At 44.7% G+C, this 18565-nt stretch overlaps 1 protein-coding gene across 1 annotated transcript; it reads right to left on the bottom strand.

Moving 5' to 3' along the window:
* Window positions 1-1949: 1949 nt before the first annotated feature.
* KAT8 (lysine acetyltransferase 8) lies at window positions 1950-13096 on the bottom strand. Its single transcript, XM_035134553.2, has 11 exons — window positions 12661-13096; window positions 11401-11475; window positions 10384-10559; window positions 10130-10183; window positions 9864-10028; window positions 8990-9079; window positions 7967-8107; window positions 7249-7342; window positions 6036-6186; window positions 5678-5832; window positions 1950-2233 (listed from the first exon to the last, which is right to left on the bottom strand). Exons 1-11 carry the CDS (start codon window positions 12935-12937, stop codon window positions 2169-2171), a joined length of 1443 nt encoding a protein of 480 aa, XP_034990444.1. The 5' UTR covers window positions 12938-13096; the 3' UTR covers window positions 1950-2168.
* Window positions 13097-18565: the final 5469 nt, after the last annotated feature.

Genomic DNA, 18565 nt, shown 5'->3' with positions numbered 1-18565 from the left:
GTTTAGGATTGCAGCCTAAATGGTAATCCCGATATAATTTACCCTGTTTAAATCCTGTGAGCAATGCTGAATAAGCAGCAAGTCCACAAAATAAATTGGCTAGAAAGAAATCTGGCATATAGATGGTATTCTGCAAATGTTGAGTGTCATTTTAAGAAGTGAAGCTATATTTTTAAGCATTCCAGCTGTTGTTGAATTATCACTCCCTTGAACCCTACAGGTTTAGAACTTACACCAAATTCAGAATTTCATCTGGTACAGCTTACACCAGGCATCCCCAAACTGCGGCCCTCCAGAGGTTTTGGCCTACAACTCCCATGATCCCTAGCTAACAGGACCAGTGGTTGGGGGGTGGGGTGGGAATTGTAGTGCCAAAACATCTGGAGGGCCGAAGTTTGGGGATGCCTGGCTTACACCATGCTACAACAGAAGCTGCATCAAGGTGAAGTGCCTCTTTGAGTTACAGATCAAGGAAGGCTGTCAGAGGAATTCCTGCTTCACTTTCTAAAGCAGTCACTCCCTTCATGGTGTGTTTCTATTCTAGAAACATATACATGAACAAGTGATGCCAGGATATCAGACGACACATTTGCACTCAACAGGGGCCTGCTTTGGCTCTCTTACTTCACAGTACAGTACAGGTAGTACAGCAATCAAGTGGACAGTGGCAGATTTCCAGGATCCTGAATATATGTTTCCAGTATGGCCTAAGGCCTCCACACCTTGCCCAGAACTTCCCTCCCCCACCCAAGCCTGTGCTCAGCATAATTCCATCATTACACAAGCAGCGTAGAAAGATACTTTGTTTTGTGGTTTTATTAATTAAAATATTTCTGAAAAGTAAAAGAAAACACACTGCATACATGGACTATGAATCTAGTATCTGTAGCAGAACCATCATGTGGATAGTTTCTCCCATAATATCAAATGCAGCCCCACCCTACTAATACAAACTTCCTTTTGAACTTGTCCCAGTGTAGAAGGGGTGCAAGCATCTCTGTGAATGTGAAGAACAGCGGCAGCCTCCCTCTTCGGTTCCATTACTTCTACTGCGCTTTGTCCAAGAGAATGTCGATTCTTCTGAGAAAGTTCCTTCTCATTTTATTTCTGGCAAAGGTAGCTCATACAATGGTAGGGCAACTTGTCAGAACCAACTAACCCACAATATCCCACTGTTCGATTTCCTCCAGTTTGGAGGTTGTACATTCCCCTGGGTTAAGACAACCCCACATCATAGTTGCATTTAGAACCATCCCATTCATGTAGGGTCTCTGCAGAAAATAAAAATAAACTAGGTCAACCCAAAAGGCCAGATACCCTGTTAGCTATGACACTACAGCTGCCAGGGATATTCTCAAGGGCAGGTGTGGCACAATGACTTCTCAGCTGCTGTGTTTCTTGGAAATCCATGCTTTTAATTTCAGCTTCAAACCCAACTCTGCACAGTCGTGCTCTCGTCTGCTGAGGGGAGCATGAAGCGCTTCTTTGCACAATTCTGACAATGCCCCCCTTTGGCATGCCCCTCTCAAAACTCTCGACTGTGATGGATCTAAATTGCAATTTGACTGCGGAAAACTAAATTGCAACTACAATCAAGTCTTCTTTTTCCAAACTGTTGGTAGCTGTCATAGCTAAAAGTGAATCCCCCCCATCTGCAATGTTTGCTGACTAACCGCTTCCCAAATATCCTGCCTCATGTGTGTTTACTGCTCCTGTTTTGCTCTACCTGCCTGACAATGGAAGTAGAGGCAGTCCAAGGTTTTGTGCTAGAGCAGCTCAGAAACTCAGGGCCAGTGACAAACAACAGATGAGAAGGTGTGTATCCCCTTCCTCTTCCGGTTAAGACGGAAGCCACCAATTCTACTACCCTACAAAAGCAAGACAGCAGGTTTAGCCAAAAGGAAGGAGTTTGCCATGCAGAATCAGAAAGGGACAGGAGGCGAGATGAGGGTGGGGGAGGAAGTGGGAAGTCTTCACTCTAGTGGAGCACAGTAAAGTTGGCGTCACACTGCTAACACCCCTTCTCTCCCCACCACCCTGAAAACATCTGTTCCAAGACATGTCTGATCAATGCAATACCAGAAAGAATGCCTTAGACAATCTCTTAAAACGAAGGGTGGGTGTGTATTGAAGCCGAGCTGCTTCCGTTGCTTAGATCAGTTTCTCCTTCACTTCTTGGAAATCTTGGCTTGCTTGTGTTTTGGAGGTGCCCATCGCAGACAGAGGGAATCCACTGGAGGGGGACGAAGAAGGAGGGGAGGGAAAAGCAAAGTCAATAGGTGTAGAGCAGGCACTTGAGACAGGTGGACAAGCAGCAGTGCTGCCTTTTAGCCAGCTAAGAATGCTGACACAAGCGTCTCAAAAGGCTATCCCAGTTCAAAATGCTAAACGTTTTTTTAATGCAGCAGTAGAATGCCAATATGAATGAAATAATGCCTTGGGATTGTAACAAAGGCAAATACTGATTGCTGAGACAAAATAATTTTAGCTTCTATGACAGCCTGTTTGCTGTTCTACCCATCCTGGAAACAACTGCATTTCAGAGAAGCAAATGATACTCCCGTTTATCTTGAAAGTGGCTGATAATCAGCCTTCATGCCCCACCCTGCAGATTGCTCCTCTGCAACAACTGACAGCAAGCAGCTCCTTTTAAAAAAGAGAGAGGCTCAGAAGGGGAAACTGGCACTCTGTCTGCAGCTCCTCTTACATAACTGGCACTGACTGGCACGTCAGCAGCCCCACCGGGGCAAACAATGCTTCTTTCAGCAGGGATCAAAACCTGAAACCACTGAAAGTGGTTCTGACTTCCTGACCTCTCACAAGGTGGCTCTGTGTTTGCACTCAGCAATGCCTGGCACACTCCATGACAGAATGAACAAAGCAAAAGCAGGAGGTGGGTGGTATCCAACTAGCTTTTGGCTGCACAAAGGATATTCCCCTCCCTCTTCTCTCTACCCTTCCCCCTGTCTGCTCCAGAGGGTTAGGGTGAATCCCCAGTACAGAATCAGGGGGACATGGAGGGTGCATGGGGAAAGGGAAGCCCTTGCGCTAGTGCAGGGGTTCCCAACAAAATTTTCTCGAGGACCCCTCATCGAGCCACTATTGTGACAAGGACCCCCATTAATTCCTAATCCTAAAATTAAAAAGTGAGAGCCAAATTAAGAGTCTTTTTATAAGAGTCCAGGGAGGAGGGAGGGGAATGGAGAAGACAGGGTACCTGCGCAGTAGCGCACAAATGAAGCCGACGCGCGCAAAGCATCTTGGGGAGGTGAGCGTTAGTAGAATGCGCGCGCTGCCTCTTTGCAAAACAGTAGTGTTTGTAAAGCGCCACCTAACAGCATACAGCAGAACTACTGCCTCATCTAATTCTAGTTTTGCGCTAGACTCTGCTCATGCAGGAAGCGGCCAAAACAAAAAATCTGTTATCATACGAAATATATTTAATATATTTTTTATTCTAATAGCATCTTGCGGACCCCTCTGGCATAGCTCGCGGACCCCTGGGGGTCCCCGGACCACCTGTTGGGAACCACTGCGCTAGTGGATCTATTTAGTTGGATACTACCCAATTATCACGGGAACAGATTTAAATGTAGAGAACTGTACGTGGGGAGAGGGGAGACAAATATTCTATAAAGTTTGCATTCAGATTTGATTAAGCAAAGTAGTTAAGCCTATCCACATTTAAATTGCACTGGTGATTCAGCTTCCAAGGAATATGAATATCTTATTGCAAATGTTATAGCAGCAGAAAGGACTGGAATTAGACATGCTATTTCCCAGCTCAGTTGTAACAGGAAAGAATACAGTATTAACTGAAAGGGACAAGTAGAAACACGTTAATTCTTTGTCACAAACATCTCCATTCTATGGTTTCTGAAACAGCCAGACAGCATCCACGTATTTTGAAGACTTGAAACTAGATGGGGGGGGGGGCTGAGACTCTCTTGCTGTCAACTTTTGTCCCAAAATTTGCATACTCATATGGTGATCTTACAGACAGACATGCAATATAAACTACTCTCATAGTATTGTATTGTGCTTGTTAAAGTGAAGCAGCTGGCCAGACTGGCTGAGGTGGTGCAGTAACAAAGAATGGAATGTTTAGTTCCTTATGTAAGCAGTTTTCAGTCCAACTTTTGAGAGAAAATGAGGTTGTCAGTTTGAATGGCAATAAAACCTCATACAGGGAGGGCAAAAACTCGGAGAAGGTTCCAAGTCACAAGGAAGCAAAAAAGGACAAGGAACTCAGAGACAAGGAGACTAAAATGAGGTGAGACTTGGCAAGATTAAGAATGAGACGTAAAGAAAATGGCAGGAGATTGAAGTATGCACCAAGCCCATCTCAGATTATCTTAAAGTACTAAAGGAGAAGCTATATGCTATGGTGAGGCAGGTGAGCAGCCAAGAGACTAAAAGAAATGTGGCAAACCAAGGGATGCTGAAAAGCAGGAACCTGGGGAAACAATGGTCCTCTTCAGGAGTTCTGTCTTCATATTGACACGTGAAGGGATGTGCGAGAGAGACGGAGACAAATGTTCTAGCTCTGCTCTGTTGCCATCTCCACAAGTTAGAGGGCAACATTCCAAAGTGAAAGCCTCCAAAATTACACATCACTGGTGGAAGAAGAAACACTACTGTGCTCTTTGTAGCAGCTCCCCCACTCACTTCATATGTTAAGATAAAACACCTGTAGAAGTTTAATGTGTACAGGTGAAACTTGGAAAATTAGAATATCATCAAAAAGTGCATTTATTTCAGTAATGCAACTTAGGTGCATGACATGCAAAGCAAGATATGTCAAGCCTTTATTTGTTGTAATTGTAATTATTTGTCGTTAGGCACGTCAATTATAAATGGAATGTAATTAATGAAATGTAATAGTGATGTTTATTTTTGTAGTATTGTAACTGTTTGTTTTATTACTGTACTGTGGAATTTACAAAAGAAAGCATTTGTAAAAATTAAAATTAAAATAAAAAATAATAAGTTGCATTACTGAAATAAATGCACTTTTCGACGATATTCTAATTTTCCGAGTTTCGCCTGTAGGGAGAAAACATGAAACTGAAGAAAAAAGCCAAAAAATAAAGAGCTGGGATTGTGCAAGACTGCCAATCAGAAGATCGGCGGTTCAAAACCCCGCGACGGGGCGAGCTCCCGGTCCCAACTCGGTCCCAGTTCCTGCCAACCTAGCAGTTTGAAAGCACGTCAAAATGCAAGTAGATATATAGGTACCACTCTGGTGGGAAGGTAAACGGCGTTTCCGTGTGCTGCTCTGGTTCGCCAGAAGCTGGCTTAGTCATGCGGGCCACATGACCTGGAAGCTGTACGCCTGCTTCCTTGGCCAATAAAGCAAGATGAACATCGCAACCCCAGAGTCGGTCATGACTGGACCTAATGGTCAGGGGTCCCTTTACCTTTACCTTTACCCTGTGTACAAGGAATCAAGAGCTCTAGTGACTCTAAAACCTGAGAGGGCAATTCTGCCATTGTGACCTGACAACTCAAAAGACAACAGTAAGATCCAAGATGCAACCCAAGAGAGTGGGGTTTGGGCAGGTCTTATATGCCACATAATGATTTGAACTAGGCTGCCAATTCTTTGCTTTTGAGTAAAAGACTCCTGTAAATCACTGCCAGGTCTAGGATACAACTACTGCCCTTCCCATGGTACCTGTGATGGGAGGCTTCTTGTACTGGGCACTTTTGAGATGCTCCTCGACCAGCTTGGGTGTGACGCAGATAACATGCTGCCCCTTCCAGTACTTGACCATGTTCAGAGACTGCAGCGTACTGATGATGTCATTTTGCGTGATGCTTGTCATCTGACTGCACCGGGGAGTGGGGAGGAAAGCAATGGGTAGGGGAGTGAAAAACAAGGCAAGGTCAGCGACCGGCAATTTTAACTGGGAGGTCTTATGAAAACCACTCAAAATCACAGAAGCATATGTGCTTCTCAGCAACAATGGGGAATTAGAGGGCACTGTTACTCAAAACAGCACATCTTACTAGCAAGCTGGATTCTTTCTCACCTGAGGTCTTTGATGGAGAGGGTACCTCGGAAGTCCCGGAGGATCTCTAGCAAGACCCACGACCAGTAGCTACGGTAGCTCAGCTTGCCTAGATCTGAGAGGGGCTTCTCTGGGGAGCCCACTGTGCTTTCCAGTTTGGAGAGCTCATAGCCTGAGGAACAAGAGCTTTAGGATTAATGTCAATAAGCAGTCACAACTCAGAATCCAGACATCTCAAGAGCTATGCGTTTGCAGCTGCTCCCCCTGGGTAAAGCTCGGCCCCAGTAAAGAAGGCTCACTCTCAACTGAGCCCTCCAGAAGATCTTAGGGCACATACTCAGTTACCCCTAAAACCCTTTAACTTAACCAAGAGTGTGGGAGGTGTCAACATGTTAAAAAGAGCAGATTCCTCCCCACTTTTAGTTAGTGCAATTTTAAGGGTGGAAATTCTAGTTCCAAATCAGAATTCAAAAAACAAAAACATTCTAAAGCAGTTATAACTTTCTGAAAGCAATTACAGTTTAAAACATTGTTCCATCTGGTAATACAGTACAGAATCAGAGGAAGCCAAATAATAGCAGATTAACTCAGCGTTTCTCAACCGCTGTTCCGCGGCACACTAGTGTGCCGCGAGACGCTGGCTGGTGTGCCGCAACGTGCGGCGACGAGAAGGGTGATTTGCATTGTCACGTGCCTGGCGGCCGCCAATAACACTAACCCGCCGGAAAGGAAGCCGGCCGGGTCACGACGCGGAGCGAGCGCAGCTCTCAACAGCCACCACCACGGGAGGGTGGTTTTAGACAAACTTAAAGAAGCTGGCTGGATGAGCTCAACCTGAAACTTGCTGAGCAAAGGATTGTGCTGGCAGAGAAATCAGCGGCTTGTGAAGCCTTATTACAGGAGATTGCAACCAACACAGCAATTGGCAAGTGTTTCTTACAGTCATAATTATATAGTCAATATAGGGCGGCACAGAGTTAAATTTTTTAACTTTTTTAATGGTGGTGTGCCTCGTGATTTTTTTCATGGAACAAGTGTGCCTTGGCCCAAAAAAGGTTGAGAAACACTGGATTAACTGAAGTGGAATACAAGGGTGTATGTTGCACAGTTACTTCTAGTCTGTTCTGGTTAAGTGAAGGCACTATCCTCATTTCCAGCAACTGGAAGAGATTAAGAGGTTGTGAATCTACTTCTTTTGGTGGTTATCGCACATGACTGAAAGAATCAAACTTACTGAAAGCAATGAGGAACTTCCCATAGCCCCTTCTTTGGTATGGGGGCAAGGTGAGGATGCAGGCAACATTGTTGCCATCTGGTGACTCCTTCTCCTGATGGCAGAAAATCAAACAAAGAAGTGAAATGAGGGAGCAGGGAATATTGTACTGGACATGGGATTCATGCATCCTAAGTACCACAGCTTTTCACTGTTTTGAAAGCAAGATCTGTTCTCACCAGCAGCCATTTCACCTGGTTACATTAGTGGGAGAAGTGATACAGCAAAACCTATTCTATTGGGCTAGCAGGAAGCAAGTGTCACTTAGCGTCTTTCCACCCCTAGAATCTCTCCTGCAGTGGCCATAGTATTTAAATTCACTTATTTTCCTCTTTCATCCCACCCATCGTCTCTTTGGAATTACATCTATTCAACTGTAAGGCATTATACTGTGAACTATCTTGAGTATATGTTAGCAAAACAGGTAACTTTGGTGATATCTCAGAACTCAAAAGGAGGATGAGGAGGATTTCCAGCACACAATCGCCCTCCTCTCATCCATGGCAGAAGGAAAATAAGTTATACAAAATAAACAAACGTATGAGAATTTTCATTTTTACTGGATTCAGAATTTAATTTTAAGAAAAGTAGTATCATGACTACTCATCCTCCTTTTCACGCCCCTTCTAAAGTGCAGCTAGAACCCTCTCGCAACACTCATCCTATGCCAGGCCAGCACCTTGGAGAAGTAGCCGACTATATGAGCCCCTTGCCTGTCGACCTCAGTGAGAATGTAGAAGACAAAAGGCTCCACATCAAAGTAGAGAGTCTTGTGGTCTAGGAACAGTTTGGCTAAGAGACACAAATTCTGGCAGTAAATCTGGGGGAGAGAAGCAAACACCAGTAAATAAATACAGCAGCAAGAAGGAAACAGTGAATGTAAGTTCATTTCCCAATCCAGGGAAAGAGGTGCCCTATGGAGGATACCCCCAAAATCTTTAAATACCCTCTTCCCATAAAACATTATTTCATTTCAACCTGCAACTTTGTTCTAAGAAAATCCTCAATGAAGTTACAGAGTACGATCAAATCTCCTCAATTTATTAATTTACACACATAAAAAAAAATCAAGAGGACATATTGCAATGTCTGAACTGGCAAAAGTCTGTATGTACTCTTAGATGTTTTCAAGCCTAGCAACCAAGCCAAGGGTCAGAGTCAGGGGTTTACATGAGACAGTTGATCTTCTGGGCCATTTCCATGTTAAAAGTTCTCTGGCATACCTCACAGGCCTTGCGCTGAATGCTCTCTCACAATATTGGTGCTATTTGCTGTCAGCTATTATCTTGCCTGTTAATTAGGATATCACTGAGCACTCTGTAAGCAACCTAAAATTCCCATCCATCACGTAAGCAGTGATGGCCCTCAATTTCACGTGACCAGTAGGATTGGATAAAGCTGTTTCTATATTGGATGACACTAACCCCATTACTGGAAATCTCAGGAAATCTTTTCTATACGCGAGTGCTCCAACCTTGTAAGTCTACCCAAAGCAAGAAATGAAAAGCTGCCTCAATCACAAAGATACAGTAAGAGAAGTTCTGGAAGGAGCTTACATGTTAATGACTATTCATAGCCCGTTGGAGAAATTGGGCTCATATTTGTAGAGGCATGGCTCTGAAATTATTTGGAAGATAGGTTGGATAGCAACTAACAGGTTTCTGATGTAGCAGAAAACAAAAACAAAAGCTGGGACCCCTACCTTGTGATCTTTGCCATCCACCTCATACACTGAAATGTTGTTTTTGCGATAGATCTCCTTCCCTGGCGGTTGCCGCCACTGACACTGTCCCTGAACAAGAGAGAGAAAGAGAGAGATGAATCTGCATTTTTCTGAGCAATTCCACTGCTTGGGGCTGCTCAATACAGCTTCAACAATTTCCCCAATTGTCTGGGTTCTGGTAAGGCCAACAGCCTGTACTTTTCTTATTTGAGGGGAGGGGAAAACCAACAACTTGGTAAACTACCAACATCCATGGTCTCTCTAATAATAATAATAATAGTAATTTATTATTTATACCCCACCCATCTCCCTCGACTGCCAATGCAGCAGCTTCTGACAAACCATCTTCTACTGATGGAAGAAAAAAGCAGCAGCAACGGGCTTTTAAAAAAGGGTTTCCTTCACCCATCTCTTTTTAATTTTTTAATTATTCAACTGTTATGGATCTTTATTGTTTTAATAATTTTTATGTAAACTGCTTTGTGAAGTCCACCTGAAAAGTAGAGAAATACAGTGGTACCTCGGGTTACAGACGCTTCAGGTTACAGACTCTGCTAACCCAGAAATAGTACCTCAGGTTAAGAACTTTGCTTCAGGATGAGAACAGAAATCGCGCAGTGGCAGCGGGAGGCCCCATTAACTAAAGTAGTACCTCAGGTTAAGAAAAGTTTCAGGTTAAGAACGGACCTCCAGAACGAATTATGTTCTTAACCCGAGGTACCACTGTACTTTAAATAAATGAATTCTGAAGCTCTTGAAATCTTCAGGGTGGTCCATCAATAACAACATTAACTAGGGAAGCAGATTTTCTCGTACACCTCTATCCCCAACAGCTCCCATTCCTTTTGCATACCAGATGATAGCGGTATGTCTTCTCAAATTTCATGTACTTGAGGCAGTACTCGCAGATCCACAGCTTGGGCTGCTTCCCATAGTCTTCTGGGAATGGTGAGAAATACCAAGCGTCAATTTCATAGTTCCCAATATGAATTTTGTCCACGTATTTCACCTTGGTGATCTGAGGAGAGAGAAGAATAGCTGGAGCCACTAAACACAGCTGTGTTCTTTTCTCTGCCTAATTCTGGCAACAAGACAGGTCAAGTGCTAGTGAATACTCACTGCTTCGTGCTCCTTCTCCAAAGCTGCTGTGGTGGGATCCATCTCAGCATATGTCTGCAATGGAAAGACAGCAAGGTGGCCAAATGTTCAATTCCTACTTGGACAAGACTCCCTAAAAACACTATCCCCTAGTGCCAGACTGATGTTAGGAATAGCTCCAGAGGTACAACCAGACACCCTGGGTGATACCAGCCTCGGAACTGACACTCTGTAGTAGAGTTCAATCTCCCCAGCCGTGTATCTTCCGGCATCACCTTTTGCACATGGTTGATTTCATCATGTTTGCGCTTCTGGTTCCGAGTGATCTTGCGCTCTGGCTGTTCAGACAGTTCATTCATGTACTGATCTGTGTTCTTCTGTACTGCATCTTTTACTGTCTTGGTGAGGGCCAGGCGGTTTTTGTCCACCCACTCATCCAGACGCCGATTGACTGCAATTAGGAGAAGAAATATGTATCCGTCACTGATCTTCCACCAATCATAAAAAAAAGAGTTTGAAGCTGCTTCTCCAAACGTTATTCAGCTGAAGGTTAAAACATCTCCCACTCCATCTGCCCTTGATCTAACCCACTGGAGATCACTTCCCCTCCTACTAACAACAGTATCACTCTAATAGTTCTCAGGTGTTTTATCACTCCAGGTGACTGAAGAGATCACTTTTAAGAACATGTCATTTAACACTAGTTGCAATGAATTCAGGACAGCAGGGGATGTAAATTCAAGAAAATTTTCATGTCCTTTTCTCTTGTGGAAAGGACATAACACACAGGAGTGCAATTGCTAACCTTATTTGATACTTCACTCCCTTCATGGGCAAATAATAATAATAATAATAATAATAATAATAATAATAATAATAATAGTTATTTTTACGAAACCTCCACAAAACAAGTATATATATATATATATATATATATATATATATATATATATATATATATAATATCTGCCTGTCCATCTAAACTGCTGATAATTTTTTGGATCAGTGTAAGATCCCTGGAAAGATATGCAATTTCAGTATAAGCTCTAACATTTATATGCATAAAAGGGACTCTGGATGGGTTAGGAAGGAATTACCTGCTCTTATTCCAGGAGTAGCCTGTGTGGTGTCTTCCAGATATTGCTGGACTACAACTCCCAACAACCCCAGCAAGCATGGGAGTCCAGCAACATCTGGGGGACATCATGTGGGCTACCTCTGGACCATAAAGGCATCTCACACTTCCTCCCCACCACATCAGCAGACATGGAGAACCTCAAAAAGATACTTACACCCAACATAGTGCACATAAAACTCCTCCCTGGCTTCTTGCTCATTGATCCGCGACTGAATCACTTCTGCAGAATCTGGAAGAAAGACAACACTCAATCTAGTTAATCTCAGATTAGGAAAGACCAAAAAAGAATCTAATAACAGTGTTTCACTCTAATACACCTCTGCCAAACTCCTCACAACCAAGCTGCAAAAGTGGAAAGGACCTGTGATAGTTGGTCATGGGTGCAGATGTGCATGTTTTGTCAAAGCAAGAGCCCATTTGAGTAGCCCAAATATATTATTCTGCACTGGAAAGTAGAGCTAAAGATATAACAGAATTTTAAAAATTTCCAAGTAACAGGCACAAAATGGAAGTATGCCAAAGTGCCTTAGTCCATTTTTATTTCAGTATATTTTAACAAGAATCTTTCAGATCCAAATGTGGCAAAAACACTGAGGGAAAATACAGATTGGGCACTCCAGAAGAAAAGAGCAGCCAACCTATACCCTTGATTGTGGGAGCCACAATGTTGCAGAAGTGCAGGTATGCAGAGAGAAGTCTTCACATAAAACTCTACAGTACTCTCTGAAAAGGCTACTTTAAGGGATGATACAACACAGGAAGAACTAGAATATGCACTGGCTAAACCTATGTACACCCCAAAAGGTTGTCCAATAGCATTTAATGAGATATACTCTTAAGTTAGTGGACACAGGATCACAGCCACAGGTCATCATTTTGATATCCTGCTGCTTGTTTGAGGGGACAGCTTATGTCCACCAGGAACAGAACCTTTTAGTAGTGACCTCATGTTTGTGGTTGATTGGGTGAAACGTTTTTATTTTATAACAACACATTCTATTTTGCTCCATTTTGCTGCTGTGCGGTATAACTTTGCCATGGGTTTCATTATGCTTTCCCACCCCCCTTGGAATGATTGCCTTGGAAATGTTTAAAACAATCAAAATTAAACAACAACAACAACAACAACTAGTGGTAGTAGAAAAGCTTTGAATAAACAACAGCTGTCATGAGGAGTAATGCAGGGTCATAGAAGCCTCGGTGATGCAACATAAGCGAGGATCTTGTGGCCCCCTCCATATGCTGCTGGACTACAACTCCCATCATCCCTGACCACTGGCCATGCTGGATGGGGCTGACGGGGAGGCCAACGGCACCTGGACGGAGCCACCACTGTCCTGGGGACGAGCAGGTGATTTTTTTTGGGGGGGGGAAGATGAGGGAGCCGTTCCTGTTGTCCTGGAGACGTACTTACGCCATGTCCCGTCCCCGCGCCGACACAGGTAAGTCTCCCCGATCTCCACGGTGACCTCGGCTTCGCGGGGCGGCGGCGACGACGAGGGCGCGTGGCTTTGGTTGGCCGGGCCCCCCGCGCTGCCTTGCCCCGGCGCCTCCTCTTCCTCTCGCCCCCCCGGCCCCAGGCGTCGTGGGTCCGAGCCGGGGGGGCTCCCCCTGTCCGAGCCGCCGCCGCCTTCGTCAGCAGCGGAGGCCGAGGCCGCTTCGCCTCCTCCAGGCCCCGCAGCCGCTGCCATGACAACCGCCACCGCGAGAACTCGCGCTCACAACCCACGCGCCCTTTCCCCCGCGCCTAACGGTCCCGCCAACCTCCCAAGGCCCAAACCGGAAGTGAATTCTTCGGATTAAAACAAGAAACAAAAAAAGGAGGGGGGGGGTACTGTCGTACGGTGGTGGCGCGAGAATATGGCGTCAGCAGCTACACTGGTCATGTGACGCAAGGCGCTCGCGAGAGGCCGCTCAGCGCGGCGGAACGTTGCTAGGAGACGGAGAAGCCGCGTAAGCGCCCGTTTTAAGTCAGGTTAGGCCGGGCTCCAGAGCTATTAAGGTAAAGCCGCGGCCATCTCCCAGCATGCACCGCGCCAGGCGCTTTAAGCCTGGAGCTCTCTAGGCGACAATGCGGGCTCTGGAGGTGGGGAGGCTGGGCAAGGTGAACTTGCTTCCCCGAAATAAAACCGGGTACCGACTACTAGACTCCTGCTTCCAAGTTGAGGGTCACTTTGGGCTGAAATGGGCGCTTATAAATCTCAGGTGTTTTTAATTGTTCTTTTAGATCGCTCAGGAGTAAAAACAAGCCACTCTCAGAAAAACACTCCCCCCCCCCCATGTACTTCCCTAAGGCGGCAATCCTATGAACGCTTACCTAGGAGTAAATCCCACTGAACTTGCCTCCAAGTCAATACGTTCAGGAGCAGTGCCGATTTACGCATAAGCTAAACAAGCTATAGCTTAGGGTCCCACTGTTTGCCCCCCCAATAAAAAAACCTGGATGTACATTTCCAAAATAAAAGATAAAAACAAATAAAATAAAACCTACATACAGCAACAGTGTTTTGTTTTGTTTTGTGTAGGCTCCTATGATGGTCTGCTAGCCTGCTCCCTAAAATATAACTGGTTTGCTCATTTCTTTATACTATAGGGTGCCTACATTCTGCTATTTATAATTATTAGTAGTTTGCATAATATATTTACACCTATTAATATTTCATGTTATAGCAAGTTTCCAGTGACTAGATTAGAGTCTTTGTAAATTGTGCTTCTAAAGGAACTTTTGTTATTGCCAAATGCCAGTGTGTTTGCATTATTAAGTTTGTTATGAATAAAAAATCATTTTAAGTTAGAGCTTAATAATTATTTCACTATTAATATACTTCTTAAGTGTATTTCACTATTAATATACTTCTTCTTAATTGTATTTCAGTTCAACAATTACTTTGATAAAGCACATATTTTGTTATGTGTAAATGGCTTTAGATACCTATTCAACAACAAAAAACAGCCACAGTTTGTTGTTGACAAAGGACAGCTGGACATATAAAGGGCCCCATTACCCCTTCAGTAGCTTAGGGCCTCATCAAAGCTAAATCCGGCCCTGCTCAGGAGTTATGGAGGAGGCAAGTGTAGCGCAGTGACTCACAGAGATGCAACAGGCAGCCTTCCCAGAGGATGGGTAAGAGAGCATAGCCTCTGCACTGGGTACGCTTGTATGAGGCAGTCACATCCAGTGCAAATTACCCAACCTTGTTCCTCCCAGCTGAAACTTGAGTGGAGCAAGCAAAGTCCAGAGCATATCTCATTCAGAGATGCAACACACACCTTCCTCTGAAGGTGTGCAATGGCTCTATCTCTTGTATTTCTATGCTTCATAGCTCTGTGTGCTTTTTTTTAAAAAGTTGATATTAGCCACCTCCGTCTGAACTAGAAAAGTGGGATGCAGGTATCTCAAATAATGAAACGGGGATTTAATGCCCAGTCAATTCTGATACATACAAAGACCTGGATTACCTGCCCTGAATAAAGGCGGACTGGAAGAGAAATCCAAAATCATATATCATGCAGAGCCACAGTAGGCATGTGTGTGTACTTTGATTTCACAGGAGACCTTTTAAAATTACAGTAAACAGTTGGGAATTACTGCTCGAAGGCCTCCCACAATATATCTCAAATACATTGTTCCAGAATGCACCCCAATGGCCCCCTTGTAACTAAATGCAGTGTTATTTGTGGATAGAACAAACCCTGCGCTGCAGACAAAGCCAGAACATTTAGGTTGTGTGAAATTATGGTTTTTAATGAGCCATTAAGAGGGGGGGGGCGGTTAGAAAGAAAACAGTCACAGTCTGAAACACAGTCAGTACAAAACTATTAAAACACACAGGGCAGATATTCCACACAGCCTTTTTACTCTTTTGTGGAGGATAACACTAAGTAAATTAAGTTGTTATTATTTTTACCTAACACACTTAAATGGGAAAGTAGGTACCTCTATTGCTTCCTATTAACAGAGCCAGCAGAAATTAAAATAAGGCTTAAGTTGGTGTTATTAAACACATACTTTGATTATTTTGGAGTAAAATGTTTGGAATCTGATTCCATATTGACCAGGTGCTGTTATGTCAAGTTTGGCTACATTTCTCAGATCTCTTGTAGGAATTGCCTTGTCTATCTTCTTTTTGATTTGTTAGCTTCACAATCTGGGCAACTGAGCATCATGCCATTTGGTGGAAGGGGCATGGCTAGAGCAATTGCTTTGCATGCAGAAGGTCCCTGGTTCAATCCTAGACATCTCTAGGTAGTACTGGGAATGTGCCCTGTCTGAAATCCTTGAAATCCCTGTGTGACATCTTAGGATGTCGACCAGTCAGTATACAGTACTGAGCTAGATGGACCAATGGTCTGACTCAGTGTAATGCAGCTTCCTGTGTCGATTTCTTTATTGCTTCAATTGCTGACTATAACATTTACTCACAGATCTGCTGAACCAATTTGGATTTGCACAGAAAAATAAGGAGATGAGCAGAGTCAATCCCTCAAAATTGACTACAGAATAAATTACACGAAGCGGTGGAATTCAGCTGTCCTGGGGGTGCCTTCTTGTATCCTCTCAGAATTTCGCGCCCAGGGCCATGGGCCCCCCTCCCCCGACGCTAGACCACTGGAGGGTCAGTGCTGGAAGGATAGTGGGATGCTTACCCAGGGTTGCCATATTTCAAAAAGTGAAAATCCAGACACAAAAGTTGAACTTTTGGGGGGCAAAGTTGTTGAGCTTTTGGGTTCAAAATCGTGAAAAAGACATTATTGAGCTATTTTTAAGGGAAATTGGCAAAAACGACACTGTTGTTAATGCCTGGATTTCCCTGGACATTTCCCCAATTCTGGTTAATCCTGGTTACCTAGAAGGAGGCAAGGCAGTGAGGAGTGGCAGATTGGCTCTGCTGCCTGGCATTAGAAGCCAGGGAAGCCATACAGCCCTGCCTGTGCTGTTGGGTGCTACTGAAATATAACCCCTGGAAATTGCAAGGGAATGAAAGAAAGAAAGGGAAGGGAACCACCCTGAGACCTGCAGGTATAGGGTGGTATACAAATTTAATAAATAACAACAACAATAAAAATAATAACAGTTCCCAAGACTGTTGCTTCAGCAGTGCACTTAATGGCTGCGGCTGAGATGCATGCCCATCATTACAACTTGTCTCTTAGATTGCTTTGTGGAACCTCAGAGTTTTGCTGAACACTATTTTAGAAAGGCTGGCCTCGACAATGGGTGTTTCACTCTAGCCTCCTTTATGTCTAATTGGCCAGCTCTGCTTTCCCAAATGTCTATCACGACTATGACCTCATTCATTGGCTAAAAACACTGAAAGGCAGGGGCAATCTACTTTCTCAAAAACAAAACAAAACCACAACTCACCACCAAAGACAGTGCCTAGTGTTGACGTGCTTTGCCTCATATCTTGGGTTCCTCAAGTGCTTCTATTTTTTTAACGCAAGCTGGGAATTTGGAGAGTTTGTCTCATCTGGGGGAACAGCTGCCGCCCTTGCCCTCCCCCTGCAGATGGCCATGATTGCTTGCTACTCACTTAGCTCACTCCATCTTTCAAATGTCTTACCCAACACAGTGAAGTCTGCTTTCACTGGTTGTCTGAGGTACGTCTGAGCATTTAATACTCACCCTGTGGTGGTTTCACCACAGCTGCCTGCTGGAATCCAGTGGAACTGACCTCCAGGTAAGTGGCTTAGGGTTTGCATGCCTGCTATTCATTCAACTGTAGAACAGCTTGGCTTTTCCATCCTAGTCCTCATGAAATTCTGACCTTGTGAAGATCTTTGTGATTCAAGGAAATTCTCTGCTGGAAAGGACAAACTCCTCAATTAAATGCAATTAAGTGAGGGATGCAGGAGTGACTTCTTGCTCAAATGAGTTTTTGGAAAAGGGGGAGAAAATAATAAAAGGGAGGAAGAGCTTTAGTTCAGCAGAGCTTTGTTTTGCATAAAGAAGGCCCCAGGTTCACTCCCCGGGCATCTCTGAAAACCTAGAGCAGAAGTTTTCAATGTTTTTGGGTCCACGGCTCCCTTGACCAACTACATTCTTTCTGCAACACCCCTGTGGGGCTCAGGAGCCCAGTTATGTCACCTCTTGCCTGCAGAGCGGGCAGCCTCTCACCCCTTTTCAAACACCCTCCCTGTGGAGTGTTCCCTCAGCTTCTCTTCTCCCCTCTCCTTGGGAATCATCTAGGCCAGGCATCAACAAACTGCGGCCCTCCAGATGTTTTGGCCTACAACTCCCATGATCCCTAGCTAAAAGGACCAGTGGTCGGGGAAGATGGGAATTGTAGTCCAAAACATCTGGAGGGCCGAAGTTTGGGGATGCATGATCTAGGCAGCCACAGCTGCTGCCCCCTGGTCTCTGAGCTCCCCCGTCCCGTCCCAAGGAGAGGCACCTCCTCACACTGCCCCACAGGGGCCTGGGAAGCACCCTCTGGCCAGCTACAAAGGCACCATTCACCTAGGGAGCTTGTAGCCAGGGCTGCCGCAACATACAGCTGTGCAAGCCTTTAGGAGGCAGAGACACGAGAGGGCATCAGAGGGAGGGAGGGAAGAGGGACAGAGGCCAGTGTTGCCTGCAGCACCCCTGACCATCATTCAAGGAATCCCAGGGTGCCATGACACACTGGTTGAAAACCACTGACCTAGAGAACCACTGCCAGTCAGTGGAGGCAAAACTGAGCTAGATGGGCCAATACTCTGACTCAGTATAAGGCTGCTTCCTACGTTCCTAATTCTCACAATCCAGCCAAAGTTAACAACTTAAAGTCTGTGATTATAGTGGGAGAAACAATGAACTCCTCTCTCCTGAAATAGGTGGAACTTGATGTGTTTGGCTTGGACAGGATCATACCCAATTTCTGCCTCCCCACCCCAAGGTAACTCTGTTTGTCTAGCAGTTTTATGTCTGCCAGGAGGACAAAGAGGGAACCACACTTTGCTGTTTTTTGACCCTAAATGTGGCCCTCTAGTCATCTCTATTTGACCCTTGAGACTTCCCAGACCATGTTGGTCAGATTGGAATGTGCTCTTTAACTGTTATAATGTCTCTTACTTGCCTGGACTGAAAAGTACATTTGTGCGTGTGCCATTTCTTGGTGACTTTTGCTTGGTTGGAATCTAGTCACATCTGTTGCAGCCCTCCCTTCCATGCTGCAGCCCAATGGTTGTCCATGAAGGAATGAGGCCCTGGGACTGGAAAAAGGTCCCCCAGCCTGATCTAGAAGAATGGCTTACTCAGTTGGACTCGCGCAGTGAGAACTGGGCAACATTTGGAGGCTACCATGGTTATCCTAAAGACCTGTTAACAGTCAAAATGC

The sequence above is a fragment of the Zootoca vivipara genome, chromosome 13 (genome assembly GCF_963506605.1).
Source record: "Zootoca vivipara chromosome 13, rZooViv1.1, whole genome shotgun sequence".
In the NCBI taxonomy this organism is placed as follows: domain Eukaryota; kingdom Metazoa; phylum Chordata; class Lepidosauria; order Squamata; family Lacertidae; genus Zootoca; species Zootoca vivipara.
The sequence above is the reverse complement of the archived record's forward strand: the minus strand, read 5'-3'. Positions and strand labels throughout refer to the sequence as shown.